Source organism: Emydura macquarii, unplaced genomic scaffold (genome assembly GCF_026122565.2).
Source record: "Emydura macquarii macquarii isolate MOO-44397 ecotype Brisbane River unplaced genomic scaffold, CSIRO-AGI_Emac_v2 contig_480, whole genome shotgun sequence".
Classification (NCBI taxonomy): domain Eukaryota; kingdom Metazoa; phylum Chordata; order Testudines; family Chelidae; genus Emydura; species Emydura macquarii.
In genome coordinates, this window is record NW_027130617.1 from 2,707,220 (window position 1) to 2,731,938 (window position 24,719).

Here is a 24,719-nt window from a genome sequence, read left to right on the forward strand (position 1 = left end):
CTTCAATAGTGAAAGTTACAATATGCTATGTGATTTATTTAAGTTTTCTATATATTTTTCGTGTTTTTACATTGTGACAAGATGTGTAGCATGCTCAATTTTAGAATTTTTACGTGGCCAATACATTTCATGAGTAACGCACATATAAGAAAGAGGGCCAAATTATGCTCTGGGTTATAACTGTGCAATCTTAATGAAGTCAGTGGGGTTGAACAGGTATAAATGAAGACACAATTCAGCCTACAATGTTTAATGGTGACATGCAAAGGAAAAATTGGGTTTGTGTCCTTTTTAAGCTTCTTTTTGATGTATAAAAAAAAAAGTCAAAGATTTCTCTGACTAGTGTCTCTCTTAATATTGAAGTATTTTTCTGCTTGTATTTTTACAATGGAAATACCAAGAATAGCAACTTTAGCCCAGATCCTCAACAACATTAAGGGACCTAACTCTCATTGATTTCAATGGACATTAGGAGTCTAAATACGTTTATGGATCTGGGCCTTTGTCCTGTTTTTGATGGTGGACTCAGAACCTTAAAAGCCTTAATTAGAGCGGGTGTATGTCTGAATAATTGAAAAAAGGGAGCTTTCCTCCCAACTATGCGTTTGTTATAGAAAACAAACCAAAATCAAAGTTTTAAACAGTTTGTATAAAAAATCATTTCCTTTCTCAGTTTAATTAGATATGACTCCCTTTGTTTCTGTGTTGTTCAGTCTTACAAGTTCTCCAGTCATCAACAGTCTTCCAGGATAGAGAAGACCTGAATTTCTAATTTCGGAGGGGAGCAAGCCTCAATAAACAACCTTTTAGCATTCTTCATGCATTATAAAGAAGCAAAAAAGGGGAACAAACCTCACTTGTTTTTCCTTGTAGGTCACCTTTAAGCTTTTGGGGCTAAATTCTGTTCTCAGCTACACTGCATTTACAGAGATGAAAACAATAGTTTCTCTAGCTTGACACTGGTATAATTTACAGTAGAACTGAGCCAAGAAATACTGCTGATCTTAACCAGGATTGCAGAGCCAGCCTCAGTTCAGTACATTTCAGTGGAATTTAAAGATGCATGGTAATTTTAAGGGCCCTGATCCTACATGCCTGGTGCCAGGGCCCAAGCATAATTTTTTCAGGCCCAATACAAACTTGTAACATGGGCCCCTCCCACACACATACCACAATCCCTCATCCTATACATACAATCTCATGAGCCATGACAAATGTTTTCCTCATGGTAAGGGGTTGTGGGGGCAGGTCCGGGCCCCCCAGGGCCTCTGGTAAAGTGTAGCCTTCCCTCCCTCCCCGTGCGGGGGGGTCCTCTCCCTGGTGCCCCCCCCCCCCAAACTCTCACTGAAGCCAGTGCTCAGAGAAGAAGGCTGGCTGAGTCCCTGCTGGCCATGGTTCAAGCTGCTCAATGTGAGGTTTGGAGAAGTTACAGGAAAGTTGCTACATCAGATAAAACTGATCATAACGAACTCCCGTCTCTGCCATGGGGCTGGAGGAGCGTTTGTCCTTTTGCAAGGCAGGGCTTCCAGCTTCAGGAAAAGGCTCTGCATGGGAAGGATGGCCCCGGGGCCACCAGCCCTGGAGACAGCTCGCCGGCCCCGGCCTCTCTGCTGAGCGAGCCGTGCCTGCACCACTTGCCTAGGGGACAATGCGCGCGCACCTGTCCCGACTGCCGAGCCCATCCTCTGCGCAGAGGGGGAGGGGAAGCTCGCACACAGCCTCTCCGGCCGCCGCGCGCCGCCGCTCGGCTGCTGCCGCTCGAGCTCTGCAAGGGGCAGACGGACGGAAGAGCCGGAGCGGAGCACTGCGGCAGGGGCAGGGGGACCGCACCGCACCGCACCGACTAGCCCAGCGAAGCCGGTGCCCACCCTGAGGGCTTCCCTGACTCGCTGGGTTCGGGGACCCGGCTCTTGCAGCCGGCGGCGGCAGCAGCAGCAGCAGCATCCTCCTCCCCGACTGGTGCCCGGGCATGGAGCCCTGGAAGCAGTGCGCCCAGTGGCTCATCCACTGCAAGGTGTTGCCGCCCAACCACCGAGTGACCTGGCCCACGGCTCAGGTGTTCGACCTGGCGCAGACCCTCCGCGATGGAGTCCTGCTCTGCCAGCTGCTCAACAACCTGCGCAGCCTCTCCATCAACCTGAAGGAGATCAACCTCAGGCCCCAGATGTCCCAGGTAAGGACGCCGCTCCCCCCGGGCTCCTGCTGCCCCCCAGGTCGCCCCCCCCCTTCATCAACTGGTTACTTTCTTTGTGCAAATGCGGAGATGCACCAAGTGTCTTGCTCGCGTTTTGCTTTCACTTACCCGGTGTCATTTAACTCTGCGAAGTGTTGGAGAGGATGCACTGGGGTGAAAGATGCTGCAGGGAATAAAGCCCTATTGTCTGGGGGGACGCATGCCTCCGACGGCAATTTCTGCACGCTTTATGACAAGTACTCTAGCTGCTCTATGATTGCCGTAGTTATTGTGAAATAAGGAGGTATTGTAATTATGCTTTCTATTTTTTTAAAAAGCAACAAACATTCCCCTCGCCCCCCCCCCAAAATAACAAAAAACAAAAACAACAAAAACCAAACAAAGCCCACAACCTTCCCAACATATTTCTGTTTTGTTTTGTTGTCAGTTTCTGTTCTGATGACTAGATCAGCAATCTGAAAAGGAGCTGTATCATGTAGAATGAGGAATCTAGGAAGTTGAATTACCATTCTCTATAATTATAATAGCTAGGAAAAAAGCCAAGAATATCCTGACATAAAACTGCTGCAGCCCTCTGTAGGTTTCTGGACTTGTGGTCTAGTCATGCTGGTGTTTTTAGTGTTTTCCCATCCAGTCCTCAAAAGACAGATACAAAATATAACAGAAACTGTATGTGAGATTGTTGGGCGTCTGATCTTCATGAAAGGGTAAAAGCTGAGGCTCCCTCTCAGTCAGACCCTCGTGCCTAGGTCTTGGATTTCGTACTGTACTGGGGACCTCAGAACAGAGGGGCTCCTTCTGGAGCTCAGAAGCAGTGATATCCATGCACAAAAGGGTGACCTAAGCCATGATTTCAGTTTTGACAGTAAATTTCATGCTTTTTGTTAGATAAAGTTGGACCTAATGTGACTCCTTTCCACCCCCCACTAGTGTTAGTGAAGTTCCTTTTTGTTTATTTTTGAGAGGCCCCAGTCCTATAAGGTACATGGTGCAGGTGAAACCTGGGTCCATGTGGAGCTCCTTTGAAGTCAGTGGGGTTCTTTACAGGTGTCTGCTTATGTAGAACAATTTACAAAGACCAGGGACCTAGTCGCTGACCCTGCAAAAATGTGCATGCTTAATATTAAGCATGTGTGTAGTCACATTGAGTTAAATGTACAGAAGGTTAATTAAGTGGATAAGTCTTTGCAGCATGAAAGCTTTGTTTTGTATCTCTCTTCTTTTTTGAACTGTATGAATTATAGTATTATTTATGGAGCTGTAGTTTAACTATGGAGCATAGTTAAACTAGCTTCCCAATATAAACCCGATTTTTTTAATACGCTTTACTTCTCCTTCTAATCTTCCTGAAACTTGACATCCTGCACCTCAACCCTGGTAGATTTATTCTGAGAAATTTAGTTTTAAAAAAATTTAAAAAACAAAACTGAGGAGTTATAAAATTATGGTGTTTGGAACTGCAACATCTGTCCTTCAGATTTGAAAAATTTCTTAATAATTTTTTATCTCCTGTCTCAAAAGGACTTGACATAGAATTTCTGAAACTGGGCCTGAACCTGCAAATGAGTTTGCTTGTGTGGACCCTTTGCTTCTGTGGAGACTCATGCAGAACTGTGGTTAGATTTTGTTGGCTTTGCTGAAGACAAGTTCCTCTTAGTCTTATAGGGGATGATAAAGACCACTTATAAACTATTAATATGAAAAAATATTTAATATAAAAATTTATAATTAACTGACTTTTTGTTTCTGGTTTTGCTGGATTGACCAAGACAAAGGGGTGTATGTGTGGGAGCCTGGGGGGAATTGTGGAGAGATAGGAGTCTGGGAAGAGATATCAAGGGCATGAAGAGGGGACAGAGGATGGGAGGGGACTGAGAGGTACCTGGTGAGGTAGCGTGACGCTATGTTTCCTGTTTTTTTGGAATGGAAGGGATGGTGAGGATGCAAGTGCATGGAGTGGTAAGCATGATGGTGGCATTCATAAATGAGACAGTAGGGATCCTCAAGGGCACAGGAGTTGCTGAGGACAGGAAAAGCACAGGCAGATGTGTGCAGGGAACTGGAAGAGGCATGATAGAGTTACAGGGACAGGATGGGTGGAAGTAATTGTAATTTATTTTGACCGTTGCATATATTTTTGTAAATTTTAGGGTGGCAAGTTAAGGTTGGTTGATAAAGAGTGATGAAGAGTTATATGTGTGTGGAGAATTGACTGGGCCTCTTTACTGTTCATTTCCAGACGTAATTTGTTTTTTAAAAAAGATGTAGAATTTTCAGTATTAATATATATGTAAGGCCTTACTTGAATTGCGGGATGATTGTCAAATAATTGTGGCTGAGTTGCAGAGAAGACATGGAAAATCATAGAAAAATAATAATGGACCTTTATTAATTGTGGTCATTTGGAAAAGCCAGAGAAGACCTATTTGTTTAAGAAAAATTTGCTGGAACAATATAAGCACTCAAGTATTACATTATGACTGCAATTTTTTTTTTGTTAATGAGACATTTTGCTCCAATTATATTACAGTCATTAATGCATGAGCTGACAGAGGGATCCCTGCCATGTGTGGGGCTGGCAGTTGGACTCCAGCTGCCCGGGACTGATAGTGGGAGCCCTGGCCATCACGTGCCCGGAGCTGCCAGTGGGGCCGACAGCGGAAGCGCCGCCATGTGCGGGACTGACAGTGGGACCCCGGCTGCCAGCCGCCCTGGGCATGAAGAGGCTCCCACTGTCGGCCCCGGTTGGCTGATGGCTGGGGTTTGTGCTGTCAGGCCTGCACTGTCAGCACCGTCGAAGCTACGGTGGAAGCCTAATACTGTGGGATCCACAGTTTTCACAATATCGCAAATTAAGCAGGGCCTTATATATATGCTGTATACACAGCCAGTAAGCTGGACTCCAGTGAAACATGGTTTCAATCTTCACTCTTTTTAAACAAAGATTTTGTTTATGATTATACATCGATGGATATTTTGTCATTGCCCAGAGTGCCAGTTTTTAATACGGTGATGTAAAATATTAACATTATATTAAAATATTAAGAGAAAATATTCTGAGTACAAGTGGTCTGCTCCTAATCCCGCTTGATATGCATCTGCAACTTCATCGATGTGTATGGAAGATAGGTAGGTGTATGCTGAAGTGAGAATAAACTTTGAAATCATTTAACGTTTTGCAACACTTTCAGAATACTAGAAGGACCTAATCGTTTGTAATGTTTTACTTTTTTAATTGAAGTTCATTTTAGACTAATAGAAATGCAATATTACTGCTCCAGTTTAGGAACCTCCTCTTATTTTGTGGGTTATCAAAAATAGATACCTGAATAATTAATGTAAATTAGACGATGTTCACTTGGCATATTTAGTCTACAGCCATTGATTGGTTGGTGTCAGTTATATTCTTTCTTTTTGTTATACATTTCTCATTTTGGCAAATGCATTTACTGCAAAATATTCTGTAAAAGCCAATAATTCATTACAAAAATATATCAAGAATAAATTGTAACCAGTTTACACTAGCAGCATAGTAGATGCAAATGTTATGACAAATATTCCAAAATACTTAAATCTTCAAAATTTGAATAAGATAAATGACACTGTACAGAAAAGGTGGTATTCTGTACCTTTGTTAAATGATGTAGAAATATTAGAGGATATGCATTCTGAATGGAGCAAATTCAGATGAAATTCTCTTATAGCACATGTAGTAACAATGTAAGATAAATAGGATTTGCTAGACTGGAACAGAACACTGGTTCATCTAGCTTCTGGCAGTGGCTAATAACTGAGGTCTTGAAGGGAAGAATTCTCCTTCCTCCAAATCTCAAATCATGATGTATTTCGCCATTTATGTATCACTTTATGCAGAATGTGTGTGGAGGATTCCTTGCTGATCTCTTTTGGCAATCAGTTTTGTGACCTAATGCATAAGGTCTGATTGCTAATTACCTTAGCTTGCAAAGCTGTAAATAATTTACAGAATAACAGTGGGATATAGCTTCATATCATACTAACATTTCATTATGGATAAAAATACGTATATATATTTTTTACTGGGTTAATGAAGTAGAAAGGTTTCTTCATAATAACACAATATTTTCTGGGTCATTAACTAATTTGAATCAGCAATGACTCAGAATTAATGTTATTTGTCTAGGCCAATGCTAGTTGATTTTACTTCTGATCAATTAAAACTGTTGTAGTTTCATTCTTATTTTTAACAGACAAAAGCAAAATACCCTTCTGCATTCCCTGTTCAAAGAGAGCTTTCTGGAGAAAGCAGTAATGTATTGAGTATGTGTGTGTATGTTTAAATAGCAGGGTCACTTGAGCATCATTCAGATTCATACCTATTTGTCTGGTGAATACTCATTGTAAATATGAGCCTTGGAATATGATTTGAAAAGTTAGTTTGATTATTTATAATATATTCTTTAAATGAAACCTTTATATTTATATATTATTTATGTATTTGTATATGTCAGTGGTGTGGAGAATGCTTCATAGACAGGTAAGAAGGCTGAGTCTGTGCCCCCAAAACCATACAATCCAAGGTCCTGATCTGGCAAGCTGCTCTGTGCAGATGGATGCTTGCACCTGCTCCAAGCCACACTGACTTTAGTGGGACTTCTTACAGATTCTGGGTTTTGTCTTTGTGGAGCAGTTGGAGGATCAAACCTATTAGGGCTAAATCCAAATTTGGCTAATTTATGCTAGGTGCTAAGTGCCTTTGCAAAGTAAAAAGGACCCTTTTCTCCCATTGATTTCCATGAATTCCAGGAAGTGCTCTCCACTTTAGAGAATCATCCCATGGAAGTTTCAGAAATTATTATAACCTTGGATATGTTTAAAAATGTATTTAGGTCAGCAGTGGATAAATAGAAAATTAAGGGCCCTAATCCTGTGAGTTGCTGAACATTCTAAAAAGGTGCAGAGCATCAATTCCCATCATAGCCTAAGTGAGCAGAGGGTGCTTGGAACCTCTTGGGGAGATACTCAAAATCATTCACTCTTGGGCCCTAAATTTGCAGTGTTATCAGAAACAGTTACACTTATCAGTAATTGAATAAATTCTCTGCACTATATAATATCTGCATTGTAGGATCTCACAGTGTTTTCTAAACCCTAGTTAATTCTCCTATTCCTGAATTGTAGCAAGTAGTAGGCTCTTCCTAATGGCACAGAGAGGGTGAGTGGCAGTAGTAGACTTGGGAGGTCTTGGCTCCCAATCATATACTCAGTCCACTAGCACATGTTGCTTTGCAAGCCCAAGATGCCTCTGGTAATACTTTGTTTAACCCTCATGTGCTAATACTTTGTTTAACCCTCTTTATGGCTATGTATGTGTCTCTTGTGGAGTCAAACGGGTATTTTCCTGTTCAGTGTTGTCAACTCTCATGGATTTAGTCCCTGCTACAAGCAGTCTTATGATGATTGTCACACAATTTTTGGGAAGCAAAACCAGAGAGCAAGAGATGTGCCTCATAAAATGCCTTGTAGTATAGTGAAAGGTGCGTTAAACTGCAAGCCCAGACAGCATGTGTTCTATTAACAGCAGTCAGAGGAAAAGCTGGGGACATTTCTGTGTCCTTCACATCACTTGTGAACCAAGGTTTTATGCCTTGGGAGGGTAGCTATCATTCACCAATTTCAGAGAGAAGGTTAGTGAGAGCTTGCATTGAAGGCAGAGCTGGGAATAGACCCTAGGCCTGTAATATTGCAGAGTCAAGTCTCTCCTTCACTTTGCCACATAGTGCTTTCAGAAAAAGGAGGGCAAATTAGATCTTTCTGTAACCTATACTAATACAGTGTGGCTGTAGGCCACCCTTTAGCAATTAGACATATAGAGATTTATGACTTTTGGATGAAATGTTAGAGCCTCCTGATTTTTACATCTAGAGATCCTGGGTTCAGTCCCCCCAATGACCCAAGCAGGAGTGTTATTACGTTGAGCCATGATGTCTGTAACTACTACAGCATAATCTGCTGTCAGTTCTAGGCTCAGAAACCAAGAATCCTGCTGCCCAGCATTCCATTGTTGTGTCACCAACATAATTGTGACCCACTGGCAATGGGTGTGTGGTCTCTCCCTGTATGGGTTGGGCTACATAGAAGATAATAGCATGTTCTCTTCTACCACCACTTTTGGTCAAGTTACTTCTATAGCTAACGTGAAAGTGGTTTGAGTTATGGAGCCAAAGGTGGTGGACTCAAACCCTGCTGATGACACGTGGCAAGGTAAAAAAATACACGTCTACAAGTCAGTGTAAGGATTCTGATGTCATTATTTTGATGGTTTTATATCACAAAGCATTGTATTTAGAAGCAAATACGAATATTGTGCAAATGTTTGTTTTATTGTTGCATTTTTATTATTTGGATTTGGTTACTGGGAGTTGTCTGTTTTAAGAATGGCGTTTGGCAGACTGATAGCAATGTGCAGGAGATTTTGTCTGTATCATGGGAGTGGAAGACCTACCATGTGCAAGCTCCAGGAAGGCCAGAACTTGATTCAATGTCAGCCTCATTTTTTAAGGACTAACATTAGTACTTAAGAGGGACTGGAAGTCTTAGGGATTTGCTAATGGATTATAGAGCCTTTCACTTGTAGATCACCAGTGTGAATTGTGCCCTGCTCAACAGGGATTAAAAGTTGTTTCCATCAAATGGATATTTAATACGTGAAAAGAGTTTGACAGTCCCAGTTCCAGCTCCCATGTCACAAATTCACCACTATGCTTTGCATTAGATTAGAAGCTCTTTGGGGCAGAAACTATCCCTGCTATATGTTTGCACAGAGACTGACAATGGGGCCCTGTCTCAGTGAAGGTGCTGTGGCAGGGGCCAAAATCACATTACTCTGAAAGTTGGCAAGAAATGGCAACACCAGTTGTTGTGCACACTCTGGGAGTGCGCAGAGGGAGTTCAAGAGACAATAAAAAACAGTTTTTAAAAAAGACTCCCTTTTTTGGCCCATATCATGATTTTTTGGATCTGACTCATGCATTTTACACTTCAGTGTTGGTAATAGTGCATACTTTGCTTGGTGTTGCACAGAACAAAGCTCAACTGTTACAACTATGATCCTCACTGCAAAGTAGCGCTGAGCCTTCCTAGCAGCCAGGAAGGGGAAAAGGAGAGGGAATGTGTTAGTTTAATTACAGAGATCATTGTATGATGCCTCAATATTGTGTTGCAAAAGTTTTCATGAGATGTCGCGTCAATACATGATGGAATTCCACAACACGTTATAATGTCGGAGTGTTGCATTGTAACTTTGTGGTGATTCCATTTCATGACAAACTTCCTCTCCAGAGCTGGATTACAATGGAGTAAATAATACAAATAGAAATGACCCATAACTGAAAGTTCTAATTGTAGTGTTTAATCTTAATTGTACCAGATATTAGATAAATTGTCATCAGAAGTATGGGCCTTAAAACACAGTAGCTGTGCTGACCTGCATTAGATTCTCTTCTTCACAGCTCTTATATCTCTGGCACTTTGTAAATTAGTTTTGAAATAGTTTTTGAAAGGAGTTCTGTTAATTTGTGAGAGATTGCAAAACAGGAAAACTGCAACTGATGTACTACTGGCATGGGAGTTGACTAAAGGGGATGTTTATATACATTATTTATTTGAAAGAACTATTTCCTGTGATCATTCTTAAAATAATAAAATAAATCAAGATTTGTTTTGTACATATTTACCTCTTATTTTGAAGAGAGTAGTTTTTTTTCGTATGGCCACCTAAAACTATGGAAGTATATTATTGTTGTCATTCTGTCTCTGAGTTATCTTTAGGTGTAGACACTAAGATTTATAGATAAACTCATGCACAACATGTCTTCTAAACTCCCTGTGCAATGAGATGTGACTATATCTCTTAAATCTTAGGAGGGGACCATAGGATCTGAATTTTGAAAAAATATAAATTGAAAAACTATAAATATAATTTATAGTGGTCCTTAGTAATGTCCCCAAGAGTCAAGATTCTCAGCATTTTTAATATAAAATCTTTTAAAATTTGATTTCTCAAGGCTTTTGAGCTGTTGCAGAGAGTTCTACAAGACTGAAACTTGGCATACTAGTTATCAGCTCAGGAGAATTATTTTTTAGTTACAGAAGAACCCCTATTTGATGAACTAATTGGAGATTGAGGAGTTCATAAAATCAAAAAGTTCATAAAATTGAACATATCAGAATTACAATATGTATGGTGCATAAGTTAATTTATTAATCATTCAGTGTACATAGCTAATAGTAATTAGTGTATACAGTGATCTTTCTTTGAGAGAATTACTTCTCTTCCCTGCTGCCAAATCTATCAGTCTTTTCAAACCTGAGCAGCCCACTTGAACATTGGCTGAAGGACTGAAGTCACACATGCAGTGGCAGAAAGATGATTTTGGCAGCAGAAAAATAAATCAGATAACTGGTCATTCATAAGATTGATGCTTATAAAATTGGGGGTCTTTTGTGTTTTGGCACTTGGGTTGTTGAGTTATGAGTGCTAAAAGGGATATGTGTAGGTGTTAAAGACACTTCTTCTCTAGCAATAAAAGTCATTAGCCAAAATTGGGAAATGATTTAATCTTTGGTTGGTATGTGGCAAGGGGAATAACATGACGGAGAAATAATAACGTGAATTAATTAATTTGTAATCTCTGTTGTTGAGCATATGCAACAGTTTTTGATAAAGTGTTTGTAATTAATATGCAGGTAGTTTTATTAAACAAGCACAACGGGTGAATATTTTGATTTTGTTTTAGCCCCTGATCCTGTAAACATTTATGCATTTGTTTAACTTTACATACTTAGCCTCAGTGAGACTAAGTTAAGTACATGCATAAGTATTTGCAGAATTGGGGCCTTCATGAAATAAATAATGTAAACAAACAAACAAAAAAATCATAGAGACCAAGATCTCTCCTGCTCCTGAGCTGATAGGGGGTGGGAATGCTGTGATGGCAGCAGGCTGAACAAATTCCTGTGAAAGGGAAAGAGTGAAAAAAGGTGATAGAGGACAGAGAAGAGAGAGATAGCAGAAGTGGGAGGCAAGAAGACAGAAGAAAAGAACGTGAACTAGAGAGATAATATGCAGGAAAAGAAGGGAGACAGATTGAAAGGGCCATCAGAGAGTAAGAGAGAGATTGGGAATTTGAGATACTGAAAGAAAAAAAGGAAAATAATTTAAGATTCACGCTAAGAAAAATCCGGAGACACAAATCTGAGATGTCCTGTGTTACTCTTTAAAGATGCAGTGATGGTCACTGAATGTCAGTTTATAACATGCTGACTGTATTCTAGGAGGTTAATTACCAGAGCAGCAATATTTGACATCAGGTCAATCTAGTAGAATACTGCTGAGCTGTTTGTGGATGTAAACATCAGGAGGATAAAGGATCTTTGTTTTCTGGCTCTAACCTTTTCCTTTTTCTGAAGGTTAAATGAGAAAACTGGCAAAGAGGAAATTATGGGAGTAAAGAAGCAAACGGGAAGGTAAAGACAGTTAAGGTGACTGGTAGATGTGTGGGTATTGGAAGGGGAAAGATGGAGAAAAGAGGCTTGTTTAATTGTCAGGTAATGTCAGCACCAGCTGGCAGGTAGTGTAAGAGTGAGTGACAATGTTGGGAGATGGTTAGGGGACCTGGTAATTATGAATTAAATTCCTGGCATCTGACAGAGCTTAATAGCTGAGAGTAGGCTTTGACAGGGTTGGGGTTAACTGGGGAGTGACAGATAGTACATTGGTGAGAAAGACAGAGAGGAAGGAAATTAGGTACATAATTTAAGAGCAAAAGGATAAAAATGGAGATGGAGGAGAAAATTGTGAGAGGGGCAGGAAAAGAAAAAAAGGAGTTAGAAAGGTGATGTTACTTACTAGTATCATTTTTGTGCTGAAGTTATGTGGACCACCAAGAAATTCAGGGCAGCTAGGTAAATAACCAATCCAGGTGAGCACAGGGCATGTATTTTATACTGTGGAAAAGATCACCTAGAACACTCTCTGATCTGTGCTGCTGTAATTTGCCAGAAAAGATGGGGCAGCTTCAGATGGGTGGCGCATTCAAAAGAGCAGGACCATTTTTCTCCCTTCTCCCACATTGTTTAGACTCAACTTGTAGTTTGATTGGAGCATATATTTTAGAAAAACATTCAGTCAAATGCCCTGTTCATCTTTGTTACTTTTGTTCTTAATAGAAAGTTTAGTAATCTTGCATAGTCAAAAGAATATTCACGGAATAATTGATTGTTTGCATATTCAAAAGTTGGAGACTTAGATCCTGTCCCTGCAAAGAGATCCATCTGTGAGTACGGGCATAAGGATGCATGGGTATAAGGGTGTGTGCTAGCATGGAATTTGGAACAATCAATAGGATATTAGTACAAAGACTCTAAAGTCATAAACCATAGATTTTTTGCATGTGTGAATCTCTATTGTTCTGCAATCTACATTATGACTTAAACTTGGTTTCTTCCTCTCGTGATCTCACCTTCAAACATTAATTTTAGTTTATCTCATATCTTTTCTATTTCTCTCAGCACCTAAATACTAATCTTGATTTCATATCTGGATATTTCAGTGCCTGTATTCTTTGTCACCAGATTGGTGTCTTTACTATTACAGTTTATTAATGACAATACAATTCACTAATGACCCTTATTTAAATATAAATATTTAAGTATAAATATAAATATAAATATTTAAATATAATGCTGCTACCTATTGCTCCACATTAGCGCCACTGAGGATAGCATTCCAATATTATCTTATTCTTATTATAATATGCTAATGACAGCTTCCTTACACTCTGTGCTGTAAGATAAAGAACCTGTATCCCTTTCTGATTCCTTGCTTTCTCTCCCATGATAACGATCATTATTTTTATTTATAAAATATATCTTTATACTTTAAATAGTATTTGGGGCCAGATTATTAGCTGATGCAAATTTGGGTTGCTCTCTTGAAGTTGGTGGAGCTATAGTGATTTACATAAGCTGAAGTTCTGGACCATGGTATCTCTTGACTGGTCTTTCTTTCTCAGAATTTCTTTTAAGTATATGGTCTATTTCTGTAAAGCTTTTAAAAGTGGCCGGCTGATAAAATTGTCTCAAGTTTAGGCAGATGTTTTGAAAGCTGCTAACATACCTCAGCTCTGACTTGCAATAATTGTCTGTGCTTTGCAAGTTTTGAGTTGCTGAGTAGCAGCAGTTTTGCTAAATCATGCCAAATTTTGTGATGCAGACTAGCCTTCTCTAGAGGTTAAAAATCACTTAATACCTGAAACAGGTTTGAACCTTGGTCTTCAAAGGTGTGAAGCTAATGCAGTAACCTACCCTGCAACCCCATACCTCAACTGATTCAGTAATTACACATCTTTAAATAAAAATTCTTACTGAGCTTCCCATTCTCAGTAGTTAAAATGTTAACACTGTTGTGGACTATGACTTGGTTTTGTGGGTTCCTGAGTAAGATAACAGCTGATGGGTTTTGGACAGATTTCTATCATCCACAGAGCACATCTTGCAGCTGGTCTGCGTCCTGCATGCCATTAAGAAGATACCAGAGCATTTTAGCAAGTGGGGGAAACAGGTCAGTACACCTGTCCTTAATGGGGGGAGGAGGGAAAGGTGGAAGAGGAAGCCATGGTTTTATCAACTAGAAGTGACTGTTAAACAGACTTTTGACAGTTAGGAGGTGTTTGACTCCCTTCAGTTCATCTCTCAGGATGAACTCGGGTTGTGGGAGGGCCATTAGGAAGGAGAGATTCTATCAAGTGGTGAGCCATGCCTAGGGTTTGCCCTCATTGCTTCTTCTAGAGCTATATGGGTTGGAGTGCCTCCCACATCCCTTCCAAATTTCTGTTCTTTTGCAAAGGTGGCATCCTGGAAGCTGAAAATCTTCTGTCCTATCTATAGAACAGGTAGTTCATGGGCAGCTTGAGGTTATCTACATGCTGTCCCACCAATGTGTCTTAGCCTGCCCTTGAAGAGTCACACCTAGTAGTTATGAGAAGTAAGCTCAGGGTCCATGTTTGTTCAATCTTTGTGCCCTCATGGCCAATGATGATAAATTTGATGTGGGCCCCTGTCCACTAAGAGCTGCACTGATGTCACCAACTTTCTACTCAGTTCGGCCTATTGTGAAGTAAGTGATCTTTGTTTACAAGGTTGATATTTTAATTCCTCACTTCTTTCATGTTCTCAGACAAAACATAAAAGCAACATTGCTGAGGAGACTGTTGGTTGGAGAGATTATGCCTTAGAGAATTTTAGTAACTAATGGTGCTGTGTTGTTACAGGCTTTATGAAGCAGTAAGCAGATGAATCCAGTAATCCTGTAGAACTATCCCTATATTTGAGGCAGGGTCCAACAGCTTTCCCTTTTTACAGAAGACCCTGGAAAATTGATTAGCTGCAATGAAAGCCTTTGCTTCCTGCAACAGTATAATTTGCATCAAAATACAGTCTTGGTGTGTGTTGAGAGAGGATCACATATGTAAAGACAAATTAGTGGGGTTGGGAACAGAATGCCTGCTGTTAATACTATGTGTGGAAGTTCATGAGCAGCAAACTGGAACATATTTCAAGTTTGTTGTCTGCTCTAAGCTAGAGTTGTCCAGATTCACGAATTCCTTGGGAGTCTAGTGCATTTATGTGGTATATATCCTGCACTCTAAGAATTTAGCTCTCTGTAGCTTGTTAGACACATCACGTTTTGTTATTGCCTGTGCTTTGTTCCCTTGGAATAATGTGATTTTTGCAGCAAAAGTAAATGTATGCTGGTGTTGTCCTTAAAAATAGCTATTATAGACACAAATGGACTGTTGTTGTCTTTGGGAGTGCTCAATTGCAATAACAAAATATTATTTTATTGTTTTTGTGGGAATTTAAAGTATATCATTTGCCCAGCTAACACAAGAAGGATAGGAAAGCGTCTGCAAAATGAAAACAAAGTAACCATTATTTGTTTATCTCCTGACATGGGCAGTGGTGGTTTTGGCACACATTGCTAAGAATAAAGGGTAATTCTGCTTCCACCAGTAGCACAGTGATGGCTATGAATGTATGAGGCTCATGATTGACACTGTCCTGATGTGGGCCAGGTCTGGCCTTATCGTTGAATTGTGAGGTTTTTCTATATTTGTGAGAGAGTTAGACAGGAAGGACCTAGTAGGAGATCTGTATATAGAAACACTGAACAAAGGGATTTAAAGGGACAATGCAGAGCATGAACAGATCTTGGAATCATGCTGATATGTCCACTCCACCAGGAAAGGGTCCTGTAGACAGCTTCTCTTCCTTTTTAGTGGGGTTCCTTTCCATATCCCACTTGTCATCAGTGGTGCTGATAGATTGACAGTCCTGCAATTCTTTTGTGGGAGGGGAGATCAGACTTGGTAGTTTCCATCAGACTGGGATAGAAATTCAGGGTCCCAAGTAACAGCTTGTTTTACTTGTGTTTAAGACTAGTGCCCTAAAGTAGCTGTCAGGTGCCCCCGAGAAGTAGCTACATTTCAGTGGTGAGTGAAGTGATTCTTGTGTAAATAGTTTTGTGAAGCACTTTGGGATCCTTAAGGATGAAAAGAACTATTTAAACCTCAGATTGTTATTGTAATTCATAGGCTACGGTGTGGAAGCATCACTGCTGCATGTTTGGCTCCTGTCCTCACAGAGAGTGGCCCTAAATAGGAACCTTAAAAAATCCCACTGTGATGGAGACCCAAACAAAAATACCACTGAGAAGGGGGTGAAAGAGGTAGAGATAACAGTAAACAATAGATAGTGCTTAATTTGTGTGGAATTGTATTTGATTTTCTGCTGGCTGTTGATCCACTTATCGATCACAGTTAGGTAGAGGGGTAGCAGAAAGATACTTATAAATAAAACTTTCTCTTGAAGTTTGATTTCTTCTCTCTCTCATTTGAAAATTTATTTGGTGGTGGTGAGAAGGGAGAACAGATTAGAATTTCCCTTCTTTCCCGTATCAGAAAATGAAGTTTAGCCCTGCATGTGATAAGATAACACACACAATTTTCAGTTTAGACACAGGCTAGAACCACTACTACAACAAAATAACTCCAGTGCTAGATAACAGCTTTTGCAGCAAGACTGAGTCCCCATGGAACTGGCTCAGTGGCAGTATTTTCTAATAACAAACATAAATCCAAGAGGGGAAAAATCAGATAGCTTTCCTAATGCTAATAGAAACTCTCCTTTGTATCAGAATCTTTAGAGACCATTTCTGCTACCATTCAAGTAGCTTTTGGCTACCTTCTGCTTAAAAGTGTCAGCCTCCATGGGAACAAGATAACAATATGCTGGACTTCAGAAATGAAAAATAAACCCACTGTTGCAATATAAAAAGTAATCTTTCTTGCCATTTCTTTTCACCCTTAAAAGTGCTCTCCTTTTTTCATTCTTGCTGGTCACACAACTTCCTGTGGCAGTGTAACGTGGCACCATGACTGGATGTGGGTGAAGTAGCATTCTTCAAAACCACACTCATCATAACACATGCCACCTAATTTTAAACAAGTGTCATAGTGAGAATATTAGACAAGTCCCTTTACATTTCTCTAAACTGTTACTTGCTAGAGCAGAACCTTGCTAATTCCCGCTAATAACCAGGGCACTGTGCTTAAGTGATTATTTTTTTAACCTCTTCTGAAACACAGTCCACATGCCTTATCTGGGTCAAAACTCACCCCTTTTCTAGAGTTTTGACTGTATTAAACAACAAAAGGACAATGTAGAAGCTACTCCAAGGCTTTTTGCTAGGCTTGACTGCTCCACCCATTCATACCATGAAGACAAGCTCTCTCTGTTTGGATAGCAGCTCTCTGAAGCCTTGCTTCCTCCTTTCTACCTCTAGCTGGAGGGCCCTCTCTGTGGGCTTGCTATTGCTGACAAATGTTTCAAGGAGGGCTCAGAAGGTAACTTCAGCCTACGTGTTGAGGACAGACTATTAACTACTTCTTGCAGTGGTCTGCAGGTGTTTAAAGTCAAATAGAAATTTAGTCTATCCTGAAAGCCATCTCCATATGTGGAAATCCCATTGAAGTCAATGGGAATTCTGTCCTAATGGCTCCAACTCCATCACCTCCTGCCCTCACTCATCATTTCTCTCATCTGCTCCGTCAATTCCTCCTTAACCTCTCACTCTCCTTAGATTCCTTCCACTCACAATGCAAATGTGTTGTGGTCTCTCATCCTAAAAAATCCACCCTTGACTCCTTCTACCTCTCTAACTACTACTTTCACCTCATTAAAAGTATCATTTACGACTATTGTCCTGAGTTTCAATCCTCCAAATCTATCCTGGATCCCCTCTAATCTGGCTTTCCCTCTTCTCCCCTCTCATCCCCTCAAGCTGCTCTTATGGAGATCTCTACTGACTCCTTTGTGGCTGGATTTCAGGGCCTCTCTTCCAACTCGATTCTTTTTGGCCTTTTGGCTGATGACAGAAATAAGGCTAAAGCCCCATGATGTGTTAAGACCATAGTGTTAGCATTGTCTTTCAGCCTTTATCCTGAATGTACTTGTTTACAAAAGTTTTAGTCAAATCCTTAATATTAGCTGTGTTCATTTTAAATTAAGTATTATTAATTTTTTTTTCTACCCCTCAGTAACTGCAGGTCAGGGATGGCCATGCTATTTTTAAACAGTCCTTACAGATTAATGCTGTGACATGTATGCCCTGAGATTGTTGCATTCATTGCCAACATATCATACAGCCTTAACCTAGTTTACTACTGTTTTCTTATTCTGTAGATCTCCTATTTACAGATGTTAGGTTTTGAATATGCTATTTTGAAAATGTTTCTGCTCACTGCGGAGTGCAATTGCACCTTGCTTCATGCTTAAAATGTTCTTTGAAAATACTAATTTGCGTGCAAGTCCTTCAATATTACAAGGAAAAAAGCCATGGAAGAGTTGGGGAAGGATTAATATACGCGCAATGTTTTTCAAGCATAAGAAAAAATATTTGGCTTATGCCTGACCAGATGGTATTAACAGGAACACACGACAGCGTTATGCGCTTTATAACATAAGGCTTTGTTTGCAGACAGAGAGAGACTCTCTGAGGATGAAAAGAAGTAGAGGGAATGGTTGGTACCTTCATCTTTCCCAGGTTGACTGGTCATGGTCACTCCTTAAATCAACCATCAAACTTCAAGTATTTAAATTGTTACTGACTGATTAAAGGGAGAGACATCTGTTCCTTAGGTCAGCCAGGAAAGTTCATGGCTTTTCATTAGCAGATCAGTGGACTTCCTATGCAAGCTTAGTAATATTTCCTATCCTCTTCAGGAAATGACTATCATATTTAGCAATCTAGGCTAGGCAAAGTCTAAAACTTGTAGCTCAGGGGTAGAATTAAATACTTTTACTAGTGCTGCATAGCTGTCAAAGAATCAGAAATGTCCTCTAGTTACGGGACTTAGCTGGCTCCCACAGAGGGAATTTCTTCTTGAATTGGGTTCTAGGACTTCATTAGAAGTGAAATATCTAGAAAGGACTTTTCTGATGCCAAACCAGAATTCATTACAATAGCAGAACTACTTGAGACAAAAGTATTAAGTTATTTGACTCGTTACACATTAATTCAGTATTAGAGTTGTTGTAAACTCCTCAGGAGTGAGCACATGAAACCACAACATAAATATGATTTAAATGTGCCTCAGAGAGTTGTTAACCTCCTGCCAGATTTTAAAGCTAAAAGTATTTCCAGCTGACCACTCTTAGTGACTAATGGAAGGAAATAAAGTCATCCATCATTTCAGATACTTATCAGTTTGGATAAGCACTGGATGGTATTATTCCATGACTTTCAAGTACAGTTTTTGTTTTTTAAAACTAGGCTGTGTGTAGCTGTATTGATAAGCTGTGGTTGCTGCAATGAGAGGATTTGGTGGGGGGGAGGGAGGGGGAAGGGAAAGAAGCATATAGTGATAGGAAGTACAAAAGGTGGAGTGTGCCCGCTCTACTGTGTGCCCTACTCCCCGGGGTTGGCTTCTGCATATTCTGATTTGCATAATTTGCCAGTAATGTATGAATTTAACATATACAGGTTCCCCCTGACCATAGAGTGTTTCCTTCTCCAAGGAGAGGCGCACTGGTGGGTAGGGAGGCATTGGCTGCATGGCTGCATGGCTGTTGCTAAAGAAACATGTAAAGATGTGTTTCTCCCATGAAAAGATAAGCATAGATATTGAGAGACCCATGGGTCACATTCACGGGATCCATCGAGAGAGGGAGGGTGGGTGCGTGCGTGGGTGGGTGTGTATGTGTGGGGAGGATACACCCTTCTGTGCTCTCTCTGTTGGGGAATGATGAGTCAGAAACTTGGAGTTTCCAGTCCCTTATGTAAGATAACCCACATAATTGTTCCTATGGTTCTTCAAAGCAACTAACAATGCTAATGTTATGGGGATAGTATTTAACTTCTCCCTGTATTCTGATTGGTGAACGTCTTGTGATCTATTAAGTAGCCACCAGTTGCAAAATACGTGCTTCTAAAAACACAGATTTTATGACCAGACCAAACATTTCCTTTACCATAGCCATGTAGCCACAGCACAATTTGCAAAAATATATTCTAATCACTTTGCATTTTGCCTCCCGAAATCTCCTCTCTACCCCTTGAGTCTAGCCACCTCAAATCCATTCAAAATGATGCTGCTAAAATCATCTTCTTGTCTCGTCACTCTGACTACATCATCTCCCACTTTTAGTCCCTCTGTTGGCTCCCTTTTTTTGCCAGTGCATTAAACAAAACCCCTTATTCTTGCATACAAAAGCTCAAGAATTTAGTCCTGTCTATCTGATCTCTTAGCTTGTTGTAAGGTTGATTCATGCCTTTGCGCTGCTAGTCTGTCATCCGCTTCTCCAACAGGCATTTTCATGCTTTTTCCCATCATGCCCTTTTTAAGTGGGGAAAAGCTCCTAGGCAAAATCCGTAAAGCCACAAGCTTGTCCTTCTTCACATTGCTCCTCAAAATTTGCCTTTTAACCGTACAGGAAACTACAACCTGATAATAGATAGACAGGTGAAAAGCTGTGATCGCTACTATTCACTGGTTAAAAATTGCGCACATCTTATTTTTGTTACCCTGTTTCCCCCTCCCCAACTGGCTTACTTGTCTCATCCACCTGTTCTCTCTTGTCTTTTGTAGGCTGCAAGTTCTTTGGAGTCTTTCATGTACTATGTTTGTATAGCACCTAGCATAATGGGGTGCAATGTTTAGTAATAATCAATGAATGCGATGTTGTAGCTGTGTTAGTCTTAGGATATTAGAGAGACCAGGTGCATGAGGTAATATCTCTTATTATGAATTTTATTATGAAGTTGGTCCAATAAAAGATATTACCTCACCTTGTCTCTATAAATAATCAGTGTCAGAATGGTAAGTGTGATTTCAAACATTTTTATAGCTTAGCTTCAAATTTAGAACACAGTACATTTGACAAAGCTCCTAAGATATCATTTGTATTAGAATTTTAATATTATGTAGCTTATAATTTTAATATACTGGTAACTTTTCAATTATTTAAGTGATGTTGAAAGTTGATTTTATTGGTATAATACTGTCAACTAAGTTTCATTTATGAAAGGGACACTGTCAACTTGAATTTTTTTTTTTTGATAGAGCACCCTTTAAATTGTTTAGTAATCTAAGGTGTTACTAGTAACAATAGGAGATAACAAAATTTCAGATGGCAAGGTAATTTTTTTTTCAAGTTCATCCTTTCCCTTTAAAGGATAGGTGATATAAGTAAAAGTAAATTATTTGTTCAGATTTTGTATATACATTTATATAATATGTAAAAATCTGGTTTATTTTGCTTTGTCTTTGCCTTGCAGACAGGCTTATGCTTTTACCTCCACATTGGGCTGCTGCATTTTCCTGTATGTAGGGTTGGCAGCCAAAACTATTAATAGATTACCACTCATGCAGAAAAATGACTGAGTTGCTTATCTGTATCAAGCATGAACATAGACTCTTTAGGAATCTTTACACTAATGATCAATATATGAGACAAATTTTTAATATTTTGTTTAAAAACTTGATTTTTATGTAACCAACAAAAGTAAGTGTAAAGGGATATGTATGTAAAAACAAATTGAACTGTATACCAAACACTATTGCTAAAACGTGAAAAAACAGATTTTACTTGCCTTACTCACATGAACAAGTTTAATAGGATTACTTGCATAAGTAAAGTAAACAGGATTTAGCCCTCATGGGATAGGATCAGAAGAGTATACCATAAACAGGGATTGCTACATTATGTTCAATTGAGAATAGAAGCTACAGGATCCCTTTGCTATGGAAAGTTTCTATATGCTTTTGTTTAAAAACATAACATGCCTCAAATTTGAAGAGGCTGGGATATAACCAGTGGTAATCAGTTATGTGGTATTCCTTCAGTGCTGAAGAATGACTTTCATAGCCATTGTTAATAATTATATTTTTACAGTTTTAAAAACTGTATGATCATCCATATATTTTCTTAAACCATCTCATCATTCCTGTTGTAAACACAGTGGCTTACATCAGGCATGAATTTGGTCTGATAATTTAAAATGTCCCTAGCACAATCTTTCATTCACTATCCGTAATAATACTTAGCCTTTATATAGTTTTTTCATCTGTAGATCTCAAAACAAAGTAGTAATAGTGATTTTTGTAGGATACTCTGTGACTGGTCTCTCAGAATAATTATTTATTGGGACAGTGAAAACGTCTGTTAGTAAGAATACTCTATATGATCAACAAGAGTTATTGTTGGATTGCACAAAGTGGAGCCCACTTTGTATTTGTGACTATTAAATCTTTGCTTGGCCTTGGTTCTGCCTCCATTTCTTAAGGGCTGTTTTTGTACCTGCTTGGTGCCTTTTGATTTTTCTGCACTGCCCTTGCTACAGTAAGTGTCACTTTACATACAGTAAAATCATATGGTACTGTGGCAGTTGTCTGCTGCACTGTGCATTGAAGGATTTCATTTTCATAGGATTTTGGAACAGTATATCTAAAGCAGATTTGAAAAATAATTCTTCTTTCTATCTTTTGGGCCACATACTGTACTCATATGAGCAGCAAATCCAACTTTAGTACCTAATCTTGGAAACTGTCTTTGCAGAAATCTCCCATTGACTTCACCTCCAGAGGACTTGAGGGGCTGGACTTTTAAAATTGTAATGTGTTGTACTATAACTATGTCACCATTATGGCAACTGTATTGCATTGCGTAAAACAGCTTCGTATATGTCACAATGTCTTAAGAATTACCTACAGTTTGTCTTCATGCACTTGGAATGGAGAATAAATGTGGTATCCTGACTATCAGTATGTGGTTGGTAAATGCTGATTTTTTTGAACTAGGGCCTCTGTTCTACATTATCATGTATGGACTTCCAGTACGTTGCTCAACAGACTCTGAGCAATACAATTACTGATCATTTAAAACATGCTACAGAAGACTTTGTGTTCTCAGGTTTATTCACCATTCATTGACCATTTTAGACTGTCCAATGTAGTCTGCTATATGCCATGGGATTTTGGTTTTAAACATTTTTACATTTCATAAATATCTTTCCTTCTAGTAAGATACCTTCACATTCTTAGGGTTTTTTTTTAAGTGTTTGTGATAGGCACTGAATTGATAGCCCTTGAGAGGGAAGTCCTCTTTTCATCTCTCGATCAGACACAGGTATATCGCAAGCAAGACAGGGTAGAAGTGTTCCTTCCCTGCCAAGATGGCTCAACCTTGATCTGGAATGGGCTACCTGTAGAGGTGACAATAATTTAGTCTCCATGATTTTTTTAATCTTTTTACCTCTGCAGAGTCTGCCATAGCTATTAGTTCATGTCAGCTGAAATAGCAAGGTATGTAATTCTAACACATACCCACTCAGGCCATGTCTACACTTATGGCAGCCTATAGGGTATATGTAGCTACATGCTGCAGTGAAAAGCAGGCTGTGTCCATACTGTGGTTTATAGCTGTACGCAGAAGTGAAAGACTCTGATGGGGAGGCTGTGTGGAAAGGCTCTGTCAGCTCTCTACCACCGGAGCCAGAGCCTTTCCCCACTGCCAAAGTCTTTCACTGCAGTGAGGATTGGCTCTAGCAGTGGGAAGCTACCAGAGCCTTTCCCTACAGCATATGGTAGGGAAAGGCTCCAGCAATGGGATGCTACACTGCTAAAAGTAGCAATGCAGATTTGGGGGGCACTGCTTGGATAGACTCTTTGGACAAGAGTGAAGTACTGCTTGTAGGCCATTAAAGCTCTGTTGAGCTAAGGCAAGTTAGCCGCAAGCAAGCAGGCTAGCCCTAGGGGCTACAGTACCTAGATTTCACAGTGTGATAAGAAAAGTCTAGGTCTGTATAAGGGTATGTAGGTTTAAGCAATTGAAGTAAAGCATTTCTATTAGGCTTTCTTCTGCTTCCTTTCTTCTGATAGCTGAAACATGTCAGCTATACTTGTATTACAACATTCAGTTCCAGAAAGATTGGCAGCTGGTGCAAGGGCAGAGACCAGGATCAATGTGCTATGTAATAGCTGGCTAAACCCCAGAGAATGTTGTGAGATGTAGAAAATGAGGATACTGTATACAGTGAATGTCCAGTACCAGTTGGTTTTAACTTCCAGCTGTGTGTGGCAAGTCTACTAATGGTATTTGTGTTACAAACATGGGTATTCCCTTTGGGTTTCAGTATAGATTAGGTTTTTATAAAATAGCTATTGAAAATACCAGAAATCTCCATTTTTGGTAGTTTGTGAAAAAGTTGTATTGGGTTGTACAGATCTTCTGTGATTGCTGGGAGCTCATCCCAGGACCATAGGACTTGGGGAATATCATGATATAATGCAAGAAAATAACATTTTACAACTTTGATTTAGAAGCTACCTTCACTCCTAACCCTAATCACCTTTAACACCTCTTCTCCCATTGAAAATGAGATACGTATACCTCCCTCTTACCCCGCCCCTGAAACCAGAAACCATATATGTGAATGTAGATGTCTACAATATGCAGTTTAGATACATACAAACATAGATGATATTTGGTTTAGGTTCACGTCTGATATCTACTGGTTTGTACCAATGAACAACATGGATATTTAAAAGAGAAATATCACTAGGCAATGTTTTCTGTTATGTGAGGATTTAGAAAATATCACGCATCTCAGGATGTCAGTAAAGCAATATGTGGGCCTTGTAAAACAAAATGCAGTTAAGAATAAAATCCAACTAAATACTGTATAAACAAAAGTGCCTAGAGTGTCCACGTGGGATGGGCTGCCTACTGCAACTGATGATGACAGGGTTAATGTGGGCTGATGAGAGTGGGCCAGGTGTAATTAACGATATAACCCAGCTGGGGAGGGTTGAATGGTGTTATTAGCAGAAGTTTAGAGCAGAAGGAAGCTGCAGAGAGAACCCTGCAGTCACTCTGCGGATAGTAGGGACTGAAGAGACCTGTAGGGAATAGGAAGGCTCTGGCA

The 24,719-nt window shown here is 39.8% G+C and overlaps 1 protein-coding gene across 7 annotated transcripts in view; it reads left to right on the forward strand.

The window, feature by feature from the left end:
- The first annotated feature begins 1,887 nt into the window (after window positions 1-1,887).
- The window catches only part of VAV3 (vav guanine nucleotide exchange factor 3), a 224,929-nt gene continuing 202,097 nt past the window's right edge, over window positions 1,888-24,719 (forward strand). For 6 of the 7 annotated variants that reach the window (XM_067538336.1, XM_067538338.1, XM_067538335.1 and 3 more), the window contains exon 1: window positions 1,888-2,173. In XM_067538336.1, the coding sequence (XP_067394437.1) occupies window positions 1,970-2,173 (204 nt within the window). In that variant the 5' untranslated portion in view covers window positions 1,888-1,969. Of the gene's footprint in view, window positions 2,174-14,181; window positions 14,352-24,719 lie in introns of those variants that run through there. The other variant, XM_067538342.1, reaches the window with a different exon arrangement.